Source organism: Diaphorina citri, unplaced genomic scaffold (assembly GCF_000475195.1).
Source record: "Diaphorina citri unplaced genomic scaffold, Diaci psyllid genome assembly version 1.1 scaffold3478, whole genome shotgun sequence".
Lineage (NCBI taxonomy): Eukaryota > Metazoa > Arthropoda > Insecta > Hemiptera > Psyllidae > Diaphorina > Diaphorina citri.
The window spans coordinates 1-12,483 of NW_007380884.1; the positions used below are offsets into that span (position 1 = coordinate 1).

Below are 12,483 nucleotides of genomic sequence, written 5' to 3' on the forward strand. Positions count from 1 at the left end.
GCCAATGTAGCTGTACCTTTCCTCTTCAAGTATGCAGTGGATGAACTCAACACAGGTATTGTCAGCGATGGCGCTCTGTTGGAACTTACCAATGCAACAGATGCTCTCATTGCGTCTGCAACCAGCATTATTCTAGGCTACGGCATAGCACGCATCTGCTCGTCTGGATTTAATGAGTTGAGGAACGCTGTGTTCGCTAGCGTTGCACAACGATCCATACGTAAAATAGCAAAGAACGTCTTCCTTCATCTTCACAATCTAGACTTGGCGTTCCACTTGAACCGTCAGACGGGCGCTCTCAGCAAAATCATCGACCGGGGAAGTCGTGGCATCAACTTTGTTCTCTCAGCGATGGTATTCAATATCGTCCCAACCATCTTCGAATTAGCTTTGATCAGCAGCATCCTGAGTTACAAGTGTGGAAGTGAGTTCTCTCTCCTTGCAGTCAGCTGTGTTGGAATCTACACGGCCTACACCTTGAGCATTACACAATTAATATCGTCCCAACCATCTTCGAATTAGCTTTGATCAGCAGCATTCTGAGTTACAAGTGTGGAAGTGAGTTCTCTCTCCTTGCAGTCAGCTGTGTTGGAATCTACACGGCCTACACCTTGAGCATTACACAATGGCGGACGCAATTCCGAGTCAACATGAACAAAGCAGAAAACGAAGCCGGGAATAAAGCCATTGACTCACTTATAAACTATGAAACAGTCAAATATTTCAACAACGAAAAGTTCGAGGCTGATAGGTACGAGGGTGTTCTCAAGAAATACGAACAGGCAGCACTCAAGACAAGTACCAGTCTGGCAACGTTGAACTTTGGTCAGAGCGCTATCGGAAAGTTGATGTTGACATTAGTCTTGAATTTACAGTCATTTGAACCACACCAACTTCTAGATTGTTTACTAACCTGGCAAAAACAGAACTTCATCCGCTGTACGTTGGTAAAATCCTTATTTTTGGCTTAGAAAATCCGGTAAAGAAATAAAAGCTAAGCCAATAAAAAAAAAGAGTTTCCTCCTTTTCTTCTTGAATATATATACATAATATATGTATGCCCTGGCTGGATTTCGAACCAGCCACCCTTGATCACGCGCAGGTTGTGACAACCATCAACAAAAAGATTCTCGTATTATTCAACATGTACTTATAACGTAAGAGATCCACATACGTATTATACAATCGAGTATTATTTAACCAGGCGAGATTCTAACATAACAATCCGGTTTCATAAGCTCACTCCGAGATGACCATGAAAAAGCTTGGACAACTAGAATACTACAGATACTAGTAAGTATATCTTGTAGTTACTTTGGTGACTGTCGGCTTTGGTGATCAACAGTGGCGTCGTTATTGCTTTGGTTTAAGTTTAGATGTCATCTCCTTTCAGAAACGAAGACGATTAAGTAAATTTCCTATGGTCTAGAACAGGCGCAAAACTAAAGACTTGAATAGCGGCCGAGCCGTACATTTCTCGAGTTTCGTCCCAAGGAGACTTTTGATCCACATTTTATAAAGAACCTCTCAACAAATTTTGATGGACTTGGGCCGAGAACTAAAGTCTTGAGAAGAGTGAACATTTTTGAGCTTTTGCAAAACTAAAGTCTTGAATAGCGGCCGAGCCGTACATTTCTCGAGGTTCGTCCTCAAGAGACTTTTGATCCACATTTTATAAAGAACCTCTCTGCAAAGTTTGAATGACTCGAGCCGAAAACTAAAGTCTTAAGAGTGAACATTTTTGAGCTTTTGCAAAACTAAAGTCTTGAATAGCGGCCGAGCCGTACATTTTTCGAGGTTCGTCCCAAGGAGACTTTTGATCTACATTTCATAAAGAACCTCTCTACGAAGTTTGATTGACTTAGGCCGAAAACTTGAGTCATAAAAAGAGTGAACATTTTTGAGCTTTTGCAAAACTAAAGTCTTGAATAGCGGCCGAGCCGTACATTTCTCGAGGTTCGTCCCAAAGAGACTTTTGATCTACATTTTATAAAGAACCTCTCTGCAAAGTTTGAATGACTCGGGCCGAAAACTAAAGTGAAATAAAAGCTAAGCCAATAATAATAAAAAAATAAAAAAAAAACGAGGGTTTCCTCCTTTTCTTCTTGAATATATATATACATATGCCCTGGCTGGATTTCGAACCAGCGACCCTTGACCACGCGCAGATTGTGACAACCATCAACAAAAAGATTCTCGTATTATTCAACATGTATAACGTAAGAGATCCACATTTTATACAATCGAGTATTATTTAACCAGGCGAGATTCTAACATAACAATCCGGTTTCATAAGCTCACTCCGAGATGACCATGAAAAAGCTTAGACAACTAGAATACTACAAGTAGATACTAGTAAGTACAGCTTGTAGTTACTTTGGTGACTGTCGGCTTTGGTGATCAACAGTGGCGTCGTTATTGCTTTGGTTTAAGTTTAGATGTCATTTCCTTTCAGAAACGAAGACGATTAAGTAAATTTCCTATGGTCTAGAACAGGCGCAAAACTAAAGACTTGAATAACGGCCGAGCCGTACATTTCTCGAGGTTCGTCTCAAGGAGACTTTTGATCCACATTTTATAAAGAACCTCTCAACAAATTTTGATAGACTTGGGCCGAGAACTAAAGTCTTGAGAAGAGTGAACATTTTTGAGCTTTTGCAAAACTAAAGTCTTGAATATAGCGGCCGAGCCGTACATTTTTCGAGGTTCTTCCCAAAGAGACTTTTGATCTACATTTTATAAAGAACCTCTCTGCAAAGTTTGAATGACTCGGGCCGAAAACTAAAGTCTTAAGAAGAGTGAACATTTTTGAGCTTTTGCAAAACTAAAGTCTTGAATAGCGGCCGAGCCGTACATTTCTCGAGGTTCGTCCCTAGAAGACTTTTGATCTACATTTTATCGAACCCGCAACCTATAATAACAATAAAATAGAGAACTAATTTTACAGTAGAGGAAGTGGTGGTATTATGGAACATGCTGGTAATGTGGAACACCACAGTATCTCGCTTAATAGGTGGTGCATTCTGACGGAAACTAATTTAAATTATTCCTCTTTCAAAATAAATCAGTCTTGTAAACAAAAACGAAATCAGATGTTTTTATTTTTAGTGCAATAGCGCGACAAAATTTTGTAGCATCTCCAAAACTTTTTTTGGCAACTCGAAGATTTTAATTTTAAAAATAAAAATAATAATAATATAATCGGCTGCCCAAAGCATGGGTTAAGCTTGGGTGCTTGTGACTGCTGGGATACTGCTTTTTACTCTCATTTGAGCAGGATAAACATGGTATATTCTAGGATTCTAGGTATTCTATTCTTTCTAAGCTTATACAAACGTACATAATATGCATGGACATCTTGGCAGGTATGACCAACGTTACGGCTATTTCATTGTTTAACTTAATTGTTGAACTGTTACAATGAAATTCCTAGCGTATGAAACATTACAGGGAATAACTCGACGCTCTGTCAGGGTCAACGGCCTTCAAATTAAATATAGAGCGCTCTTTTCCACCCAACCCCCAGTGTGAAACACCTGTCTATGAATGGAGGTAGAATGACGCTTAGCTGTGACGTCGAACGTAGTTTGTGTTCATGTCATTTAATTATTATTGCTATACATGCGTCATAAATTACGTTCAGAGGTCCAATGTTGAGAAGCCTAGAAATACTCCTCATGGAAAGAATAGAGTTTTCTCCTGTTACAGGTAAAGTAGGTTGAGGAGGGTATGGGTGATAGAGAGGTAAGTTCAGAGGGTATAGATAGGCAAGTATGAGGTATGAGGTAACTACCATCTATTCTGTGTGACGGTCGTAATATTATTTCAATTTCATATTGACACGAGGGGAATTTTTTTTTATCAAGTTTTTATGGAGAAAAGCCTGATAGAAGAAATTAAAACAAAGAGTAAGGTAATTAAAAATCCAAGGCTAGGGGACGTTCAACAGAGAGTAGACTAGTCTCTAGCTATGGGACTATAAACAGGAGAACAGCTAACTCTTACCAGCCTAGCTGGCTGGCAGTTCTTCAGCATTAGCATTGGCAGTTCTTCAAAGGGCTTTCTCTACTTTTAAAGAAAAAGCACAAGTCCTCACGACGGTTGACTGCGGTTCAGGTTCAGGATGAGCCTATTAAACACAAAGCCAACCTAGTTAGCTTAAAGGGCAGCGCGCCTGCCTTCTAAGCCTTAGGTCACGGGTTCGATTCCCGTCCGGGGCGAACTTTCATCTCAACAGATTAGATTCGTTCTCGGAACGACTGGTTTTCTCCTATCCTATCCTTCTTCTCTCTTCGATTTCGGGACGATAAGACCTTAGCAGTTACAGTTCCCTCTGTCAAACCTCTTGAAATCAAAGTGACAAGCGAGTAAATAAACATTATGAAGGGGATTACTCGTATAGCAACTGATATTGTGATATGAGCACTTGAATGGGTTTTCTAAGTTTTCTCATAGAAAATCTGGAAAAGTTCCGAGTCTAACGTCCTTAATATCAATTCGTAAACAACGTCTGTTTACACATTATCAATTTATCGCACGATGTAATGGAAAATAAAATTAATAATAGTATCTAAGTCCATGAATAATAACTTAACTTATTTACATTTCCTTTCCATTTTCTTCCAGACAAATCCACAAATGAAAATAGACAGGATGCTCCGTGAATTAAACACCTAAGTAATATAAATACCTACTTATTCCTATCTCATTAGATTATTAAACATCTAATATAAATACCAACTTCATATCGTTCATTAGGTGCATAAAACACACATACCTACGTACGTACCCTATCAGCTATCAGGTAGGTACCTATGTATAATATGTATATACATAATTATAGGTTCCAGTGCATAGAGGGTAAGTGTACCAATTATTGCCCCATGTCAAAAACTTGCCAGTTATTGTACCCTCAGTGAATCCAAAAGCCCACCCCCATCTGTACTGTACAAATATTTTTAAGATCCCAAGTTATCAAAAGACAGCATTCTTTCTTCTAAACATTTCAGATAACCTTAGATCTTGAATAAGTTTGTGCAGTACAGACTTTATGGGGGTGACCAATAACTGTCACGTTTTTACATGGGTCAATCACGAGTACACTTCCCCTAAGTATAGGTTTCAAAGTACTTTTCCCCGATCAAATAGTGATTGCGTGATTGGAAACTGATCAATCGAGAAACTAATAACAAGGTTCTAGTCCAGTCAACTACCGTTCAGTCGTGAACCTCGATACATCACTTCTAGACCAGGCAATAAGGGAAGAAAAGGGCCGAAATTTTTGTTCAGTTTATCAGTTGTTGTCGTACTGGTTAAGTTTAGTTTATTAGTATCAGCCAAATTGAAGTCTGGCTGGGGAATTTAAACAGGGAGTAGACCAGCTTCTTTGATATACTCAAGTTATCTTTCTTTTCTTAGGAAAGTAGTTTGCCAGCCTAATTAGTTACTTTCATTATCTTTCCTAGGTATAAGGTATCTTTCTTTTCTATAAGGAAAATAGTTTACCAGCCTAGTTAGCTTGATTGGTAGCGCGTGTACCTTGTAAGCGCTAGGCCGCGGTTCGATTCCCGCCCGGGGCGGATTTTATCCTGAACGGATAATGTTCTCGGAACGGCTGGCTGTCTCCTATCTTGTCTCCCTTCTCTCTTCGATTTCGGGACGAAATGACCCTGGCAGTTACAGTTCCCTCTATCAAAATCAAACCTCTTAAAAATAATAATAATATAATCGGCTGCCCAAAGCATGGGTTAAGCTTGGGTGCTTGTGACTGCTGGGATACTGCTTTTTACTCTCATTTGAGCAGGATAAACATGGTATATTCTAGGTATTCTATTCTTTCTAAGCTTATACAAACGTACATAATATGCATGGACATCTGGGCAGGTATGACCAACGTTACGGCTATTTCATTGTTTAACTTAATTGTTGAACTGTTACAATGAAATTCCTAGCGTGTGAAACATTACTGGGAAAAACTCGCCTCTCTGTCGGGGTCAACGGCCTTCAAATTAAATATAGAGCGCTCTTTTCCACCCAACCCCCAGTGTGAAACACCTGTCTATGAATGGAGGTAGAATGACGCTTAGCTGTGACGTCGAACGTAGTTTGTGTTCATGTCATTTAATTATTATTGCTATACATGCGTCATATTAATCAAAAAGTAGGTTTAGGAGGGTATGGGTGATAGAGAGGTAAGTTCAGAGGGTATAGATAGGCAAGTATGTAGGTATGAGGTACCATCTATTCTGTGTGACGGACGTAATATTATTTCAATTTCATATTGACACGAGGGGAATTTTTTTTTTAATCGAGTTTTTATGGAGAAAAGCCTGATAGAACAAATTAAAACAAAGAGTAGGTAATTAAAAATCCAAGGCTAGGGGACGTTCAACAGAGAGTAGACTAGTGTCTAGCTATGGGACTATAAACAGGAGAACAGCTAACCAGCCTAGCTGGCTGGCAGTTCTTCAACATTAGCATTGGCAGTTCTTCAAAGGGCTTTCTCTGCTTTTAAAGAAAAAGCACAGGTCCTCACGGTGGTTGACTGCGGTTTAGGATGAGCCCATTAAACACAAAGCCAACCTATGTAGTTAGCTTAAAGGGCAGCGCGCCTGCCTTCTAAGCCCTAGGTCACGGGTTCAATTCCCGTCCGGGGCGAACTTTCATCTCAACAGATTAGATTCGTTCTCGGAACGACTGGTTTTCTCCTATCCTATCCTTCTGCTCTCTTCGATTTCGGGACGATAAGACCTTAGCAGTTACAGTTGACAGTTCCCTCTGTCAAACCTCTTGAAATCAAAGTGACAAGCGAGTAAACATTATGAAGGGGATTACTCGTATAGCAACTGATATTGTGATATGAGCACTTGAATGGGTTTTCTAAGTTTTCTCATAGAAAATCTGGAAAAGTTCCGAGTCTAACGTCCTTAATATCAATTCGTAAACAACGTCTGTTTACACATTATCAATTTTCAATTTATCACACGATGTAATGGAAAATAAAATTATTAATAGTATCTAAGTCTATGAATAATAACTTAACTTATTTACATTTCCTTTCCATTTTCTTCCAGACAAATCCACAAATGAAAATAGACAGGATGCTCCGTGAATTAAACACCTAAGTAATATATAAATATTAAATACCTACTTATTCCTATCTCATTAGATTATTAAACATCTAATATAAATACCAACTTCATATCATTCGTTGGGTGCATAAAACACACATACCTAATAGGTACGTACCCTATCAGCTATCAGGTAGGTATATACATAATTATAGGTTCCAATGCATAGAGGGTAAGTGTACCAATTATTGTCCCATGTCAAAAACTTGCCAGTTATTGTTTATTGTACCCTCAGTGAATCCAAAAGTCCACCCCCATCTGTACTGTACTGTACTGTACAAATATTTTAAAGATCCCAAGTTATCAAAAGATAGCATTCTTTCTTCTAAACATTTCAGATAACCTTAGATCTTGAATAAGTTTGTGCAGAACAGACTTTATGGGGGTGACCATTGAGGGGCCAATAACTGTCACGTTTTTACATGGGTCAATCACGAGTACACTTCCCCTAAGTATAGGTTTCAAGGTACTTTTCCCCGATCAAATAGTGATTGCGTGATTGGAAACTGATCAATCGAGAAACTAATAACAAGGTTCTAGTCCAGTCAACTACCGTTCAGTCGTGAATCTCGATACATCACTTCTAGACCAGGCAATAAGGGGAAAAAAGGGCCAAAATGTTTGAAAATTTTGTTCAGTTTATCCGTTGTTGTCGTACTGGTTAAGTTTAGTTTATTAGTATCAGCCAAATTGAAGTCTGGCTGGGGAATTTAAACAGGGAGTAGACCAGCTTAGTTTAGCTGGGGGAATTTAAACAGGGAGTAGACCAGTTTAGTCTGGCTGGGGGACTTTAAACAGGGAGTAGACCAGCCTGAAATTTTCCTTGCTAAATAAATAGCAAAGGTTGAGTGCGAAGGGCATCCACTCGTAATATTTTTGTAGCCAAAACCAAATAGGTAACAAATTTCAGCCTTAAGCAAATCACAGCTAAGTAGCAAGGGCTGATTGAGAGGCTGACGAAAAACGCCGACCCCGTCTGAACACGGGAGGGGGCAAGGAAGAGGAAGATTAGTTTAATAATAGTGCTTATTTATACTGCCCGAATAGGACTTAAAAGTCCCTTTACTCCAGCAGTAGGCTACTATTATTGTTGCGGTCAGGGTCTTAAAATTCTATACCTCGGCTGAGATTGAATCCGTGCCCTCCTGATAAGTAAGCGAGCCATTACCCCACCGAGATAAGTGGTTGAATTTTTAAGAGGGGAAAACTCTCTTTTTTACTGGGCTAAAATCAAACATCGAAGTATGCCCTAAACGCTTTTCTTACTGGGCTAAAAAAAAAATATGATAAGTTGAGCCTAGTATGGAAAACTCCCTATTTTATTGGGTTAACTTAAACATCGTAAGTAGAGCCTAATAGGTATGTTCATGCGATAAGAGCTCGTACAGTAGCAATGAATAAGCTGGTATATCTATCAAGTTATTATTAAATAACATTACTTATCTAAGTGGGATACAGTTCATGTAATCACTTAATCACCAAGATAAGTAGCGAAACAAATAAAATGCAAATCCCTACTATACTAATTGGAGATTCCAAATTGATTTATAGATTTGTAATAATCAGATTCTTGAGTGGAAAGTAAACTCCCCCAAGGCAAGGTTAATGCCTGAAGGACTGTCACCTAACACAGTTATGCACCTACACCTGTAAGGTTATCCTACCTACTGACCCCAGACAAGCTAGGTACAAAAAAAAACTTATGAATATGGTCATTTTTTTTTTTTTTTTTTTTTTTAAACCAATGTGTCCGAAAATTCAAGACCACTCTTAATTTAGACTTTTAGTACGTCTGCCTTGTGAGCGCTAGGTCATGGATCCGATTCCCGGCCCGGCGCGGATTTTTTTTTTCAACCAGATAAGGTTCGTTCTCGGAACGACTGGCTTCTCTCCTATCCTGTTTCCTTCTCTCCGGATATTTCGGGACGGTAAGACCTTAGGAGTTACAGTTCCCTCTAACAAACCTTTTTCTTCAAAAAAAAAAAAAAAAAAAAAAAAGGAGAGGTTCTTCTACTGGCCCCAGACATCCTACAAAAATGTCTTCTTTTACTAGTATCCGTAAATTCAATAACACTTTGTCTCAAGCATGAAACTTAAGGTGGAAACACACTACCATCACGTCACGTGAAGTCATGGGGAGTCGGAAAGATATAGTTCAATCTTTTCCCATAATATTGTAGGTAATTTTGTTCAGGACAGCCACACTACCATCACGTTATGTAACGTGGTAGTGTGTTACTACCTTTAGCCTCCATCTCCTCAGGTGTCTGAAGAGAAAGGAACTCCTGCCTCAGATGGGGATATTGCTATACTGACGAACTGACCATAAAAATTGGTAGGTACCTTCATATTATGATGATCTTGCAGGCAAAATATAGGGGGGAGAATTTTAATGGTGAAATAAAATAAATACAAACATGGGAACCATGTACAGGGTGGCTAAAAAATATGTATTTATACAGGACAAAAAAAAATTGTCCACAGAAAAGACGAAGTGGACATTGCTTTAGAATTTTATACTTTTGGGATGTGGGTTCGATTTTCGTCTGGGCGGATTTTATCCTAAGCAGATAATGGTCGTTCCTGGAATGACTGCCTTTTCCTGTCCTGTCTTCCTTCTCTCTTCGTTTTCGGGACAGTAAGACATCAGCAGTTACAGTTCGCTCTATCGAACTCTTAAAAAAAAATCCTGAGAAACCCTGTACTTACAATCTACTTATTTGAAGTCACATACACCTACCACCCACAATATACTGTGAAAGCTACAGGGGAAATTATAGAGCAGAAGCGTTCCAATTGATTCACACAAATTCCTCAATATATTCCCTAGCCTGAGGACTGTGGTTACCCAATTCTGAAGGTTAGCCCTGAATGCAACAGCTCCCAGATCACTTAAGCAATTTCATGTCATTATATTGGTAATGTGAGTTGCACTAGGGGGGAAAAACTAGGGACATAGGTAGGTAGGTTTTATGGCCCATGATTTGGTGACATATGCAACAGATAACTAAAGTACCTCTGACGACATACACTAAGGTTGAAAATTCCCAAGTATTGGGATCTGGAAGTTTTTAGTTTGAGTCCAAGTCAAGTCAAAGAATTTGGTTTATCCAGGTTTAGTAAGTCATATTTTTTTATTGTTTTTTATTGGATGCTAGAAAATGCTAGCATTTTTCTACACCATCCAGCATCTGAGTGGGGATGACTTTTTTCACAAATAACAAAGAAGAGTGGGGGGAATGTCTTGATGACCCTAGCGGACAAAACAAACACTATCAAAAACCAAATGCCAGAACAAAATGTCTTGAGTGACATCTTCAACATCTTGGCTTGAGAGGGGGGGGGGAGGTAATGCTGAGTGCAATCTAATGTAGGAGAAATTGATACAGAGGTGGAGAAGTGATTAAAAAAAAAAAAAAAAAAAAAAAAAAAAAAAAGCACAACCACAAAATGATGGCATCAGCATCAGTTACATACCTACATCATATTATAAAAAATATCCTCTATTTAGACAGCTCAAAATGAATGAGACAGATTGGACTGTAATAGAAATAAATCACTCACCGCATAGTACACATCAAACAGGACATGTCCGGGCAGAAGCTTGATATCTTTCCGATTGTAACAGACAAAGTTTCTCCGCCACCACTTTCACACTCTCGTTGTACAGCGAGACAGATTTCCGGTTCTGCACCTCAGCGTAAGGAATGTAGTCATACGGATACTCGAAGATCCATGGCTTTCTGAAAGAGGATCATTAATAATTAATTAAGAATAGAATAGAATATACCTTGCTTATATTTTGCCAGAATGAGACTGGAAGGTTTTGAAAATTTTTTTTTTTTTTTTTTTTTTTTTTTTAATAAATATGTTTCAATGTTGTGAAATAATGACTGTAATGAGATTTCCTAAAGGGGGAAGCTGTAAACACATAATTATACAGTAGATCTAGAGATCTGCTGATGGTATCCAAGTTGAATAATCATTTAAATACTATTATCAATAAGTGGTAAGAAAGGGGGTAAGGAAAAACCATAGATAAGAAAGGAAGTCTTCTTTTCATAGCTTCTATGAGAAATGCACCAGATTTTTTTTTTTTTTTTTAAATTCTTATAACCTACTTAGGTGAGACCAGTTTCTTTACTTCAGCCAAACTTACCTTCACTTAAGTACTCAACAAAGAGAAATCCAAACAAAACAGGGGAAACACACAACAAAAATTTGAATTTGTCAGAACAATAAAATTCACTTCAGATTATTGAAATTTACAAATATCCATGAAAGGCATTTTTTTATGTTTTTTTGTTGTTATGAATGCTTAGGTCCTTTACAAAGAAAAGATGTGAGTTAAAGTTAAAATTGGCCAGGTAGGTTAAAATTGGACCCACTTAAAATGACAACCTATGACTGCTGGGCTGCTGGCACTCTAGTTAACTTGAAGAGGGCCCTAAATTGTAAGTGCTAGGTTGTGGGTTCAATTCCTGCCTGGAGCAAACTTTATCCTGATCAGATAAGGTTTGTTCTCAAAACAGCACTGTCTTTCTATCCTGTTCCCTCTATCAAACCTGTTCAAAATTTGTAACCTAAGCTTTTCATTCTCCCAAAACTAACTAAATTTTAGACCATTTCTTATCAGTTCTAAACCAAATTTGTTTCAACCAAGTGCATGAGCTCTGATACCTGAAGATCTTTTTCCTAACTTTCCTTATCCCACAGGAAGTTTTTTTTTCTAACAGGCTGTACTTAAAGCCAAGACCAAAGGTAATCTTTCATAATGGGGTAGGAGCCTAATTCTTTCCCTAGCTATCCTGGATTACCAAACTCTCAATATATACCACAAAGAACTTGAGGACCGTATGCTAAACAGAACTGCCAAGTTCCAAGTTCCTTCTTGGGAAAAAGAAATCTCACCACTTGTCAGGATTGTAAAATAACTTTCACAACTTTTAGTTCACTTCCAAACAAACTTTCTGGTGCAGTATTTTTTATCTTCACAAAAGTTGTCTAGTCCGAAAACACAAACACATGGAAGAACACTGATCGGAAAACTAAACTAAAACTGCCTGTGCTCAGTACTCTACTCTCTGCTAAATTTTCCAAACTCACTCGAAAAAATTTAAAGTGAAAGGAAAAACTTTTTTTTTTTTTTTTATCAAAGAACAAAAAAATGGACTACCACAGACTACTCTGTTCTCTCAAACGAGATAAAAAAGTAGGCTGTGCTCAGTAAAGTTTTGTAGAAGTTGAAGAATTCTCCGGTAGATGTCACTAGCAGTACGACAGTAGAAAAAACTTCAGGAGTGTCCAAACTGCTGACCATCGTCTCCAGCCCTGTCAAGCCACAGACAATTGA

At 38.4% G+C, this 12,483-nt stretch overlaps 1 protein-coding gene and 1 long non-coding RNA gene across 3 annotated transcripts; one reads left to right on the forward strand and one right to left on the reverse strand.

Moving 5' to 3' along the window:
* Positions 1 to 3: 3 nt before the first annotated feature.
* Positions 4 to 1,409, forward strand: LOC103520331 (ATP-binding cassette sub-family B member 7, mitochondrial-like; the record flags this gene model as incomplete). Its single annotated transcript, XM_008485420.1, has 3 exons — positions 4 to 451; positions 580 to 844; positions 1,394 to 1,409. Coding segments are annotated over 3 exons (729 nt in total), but the record flags the coding sequence as incomplete, so codon positions are not given.
* An 8,165-nt stretch (positions 1,410 to 9,574) lies between these two features.
* Positions 9,575 to 12,266, reverse strand: LOC103520330. Of its 2 annotated transcripts, XR_003394477.1 has the most exons (4): positions 12,042 to 12,266; positions 11,290 to 11,455; positions 10,695 to 10,873; positions 9,575 to 10,383 (listed from the first exon to the last, which is right to left on the reverse strand). It is a non-coding gene; the product is annotated as an uncharacterized LOC103520330 (long non-coding RNA). The 2 variants fall into 2 exon arrangements; XR_541940.2 differs by lacking the exon at positions 9,575 to 10,383 and having other exon boundaries at positions 10,665 to 10,873; positions 12,042 to 12,265.
* Positions 12,267 to 12,483: the final 217 nt, after the last annotated feature.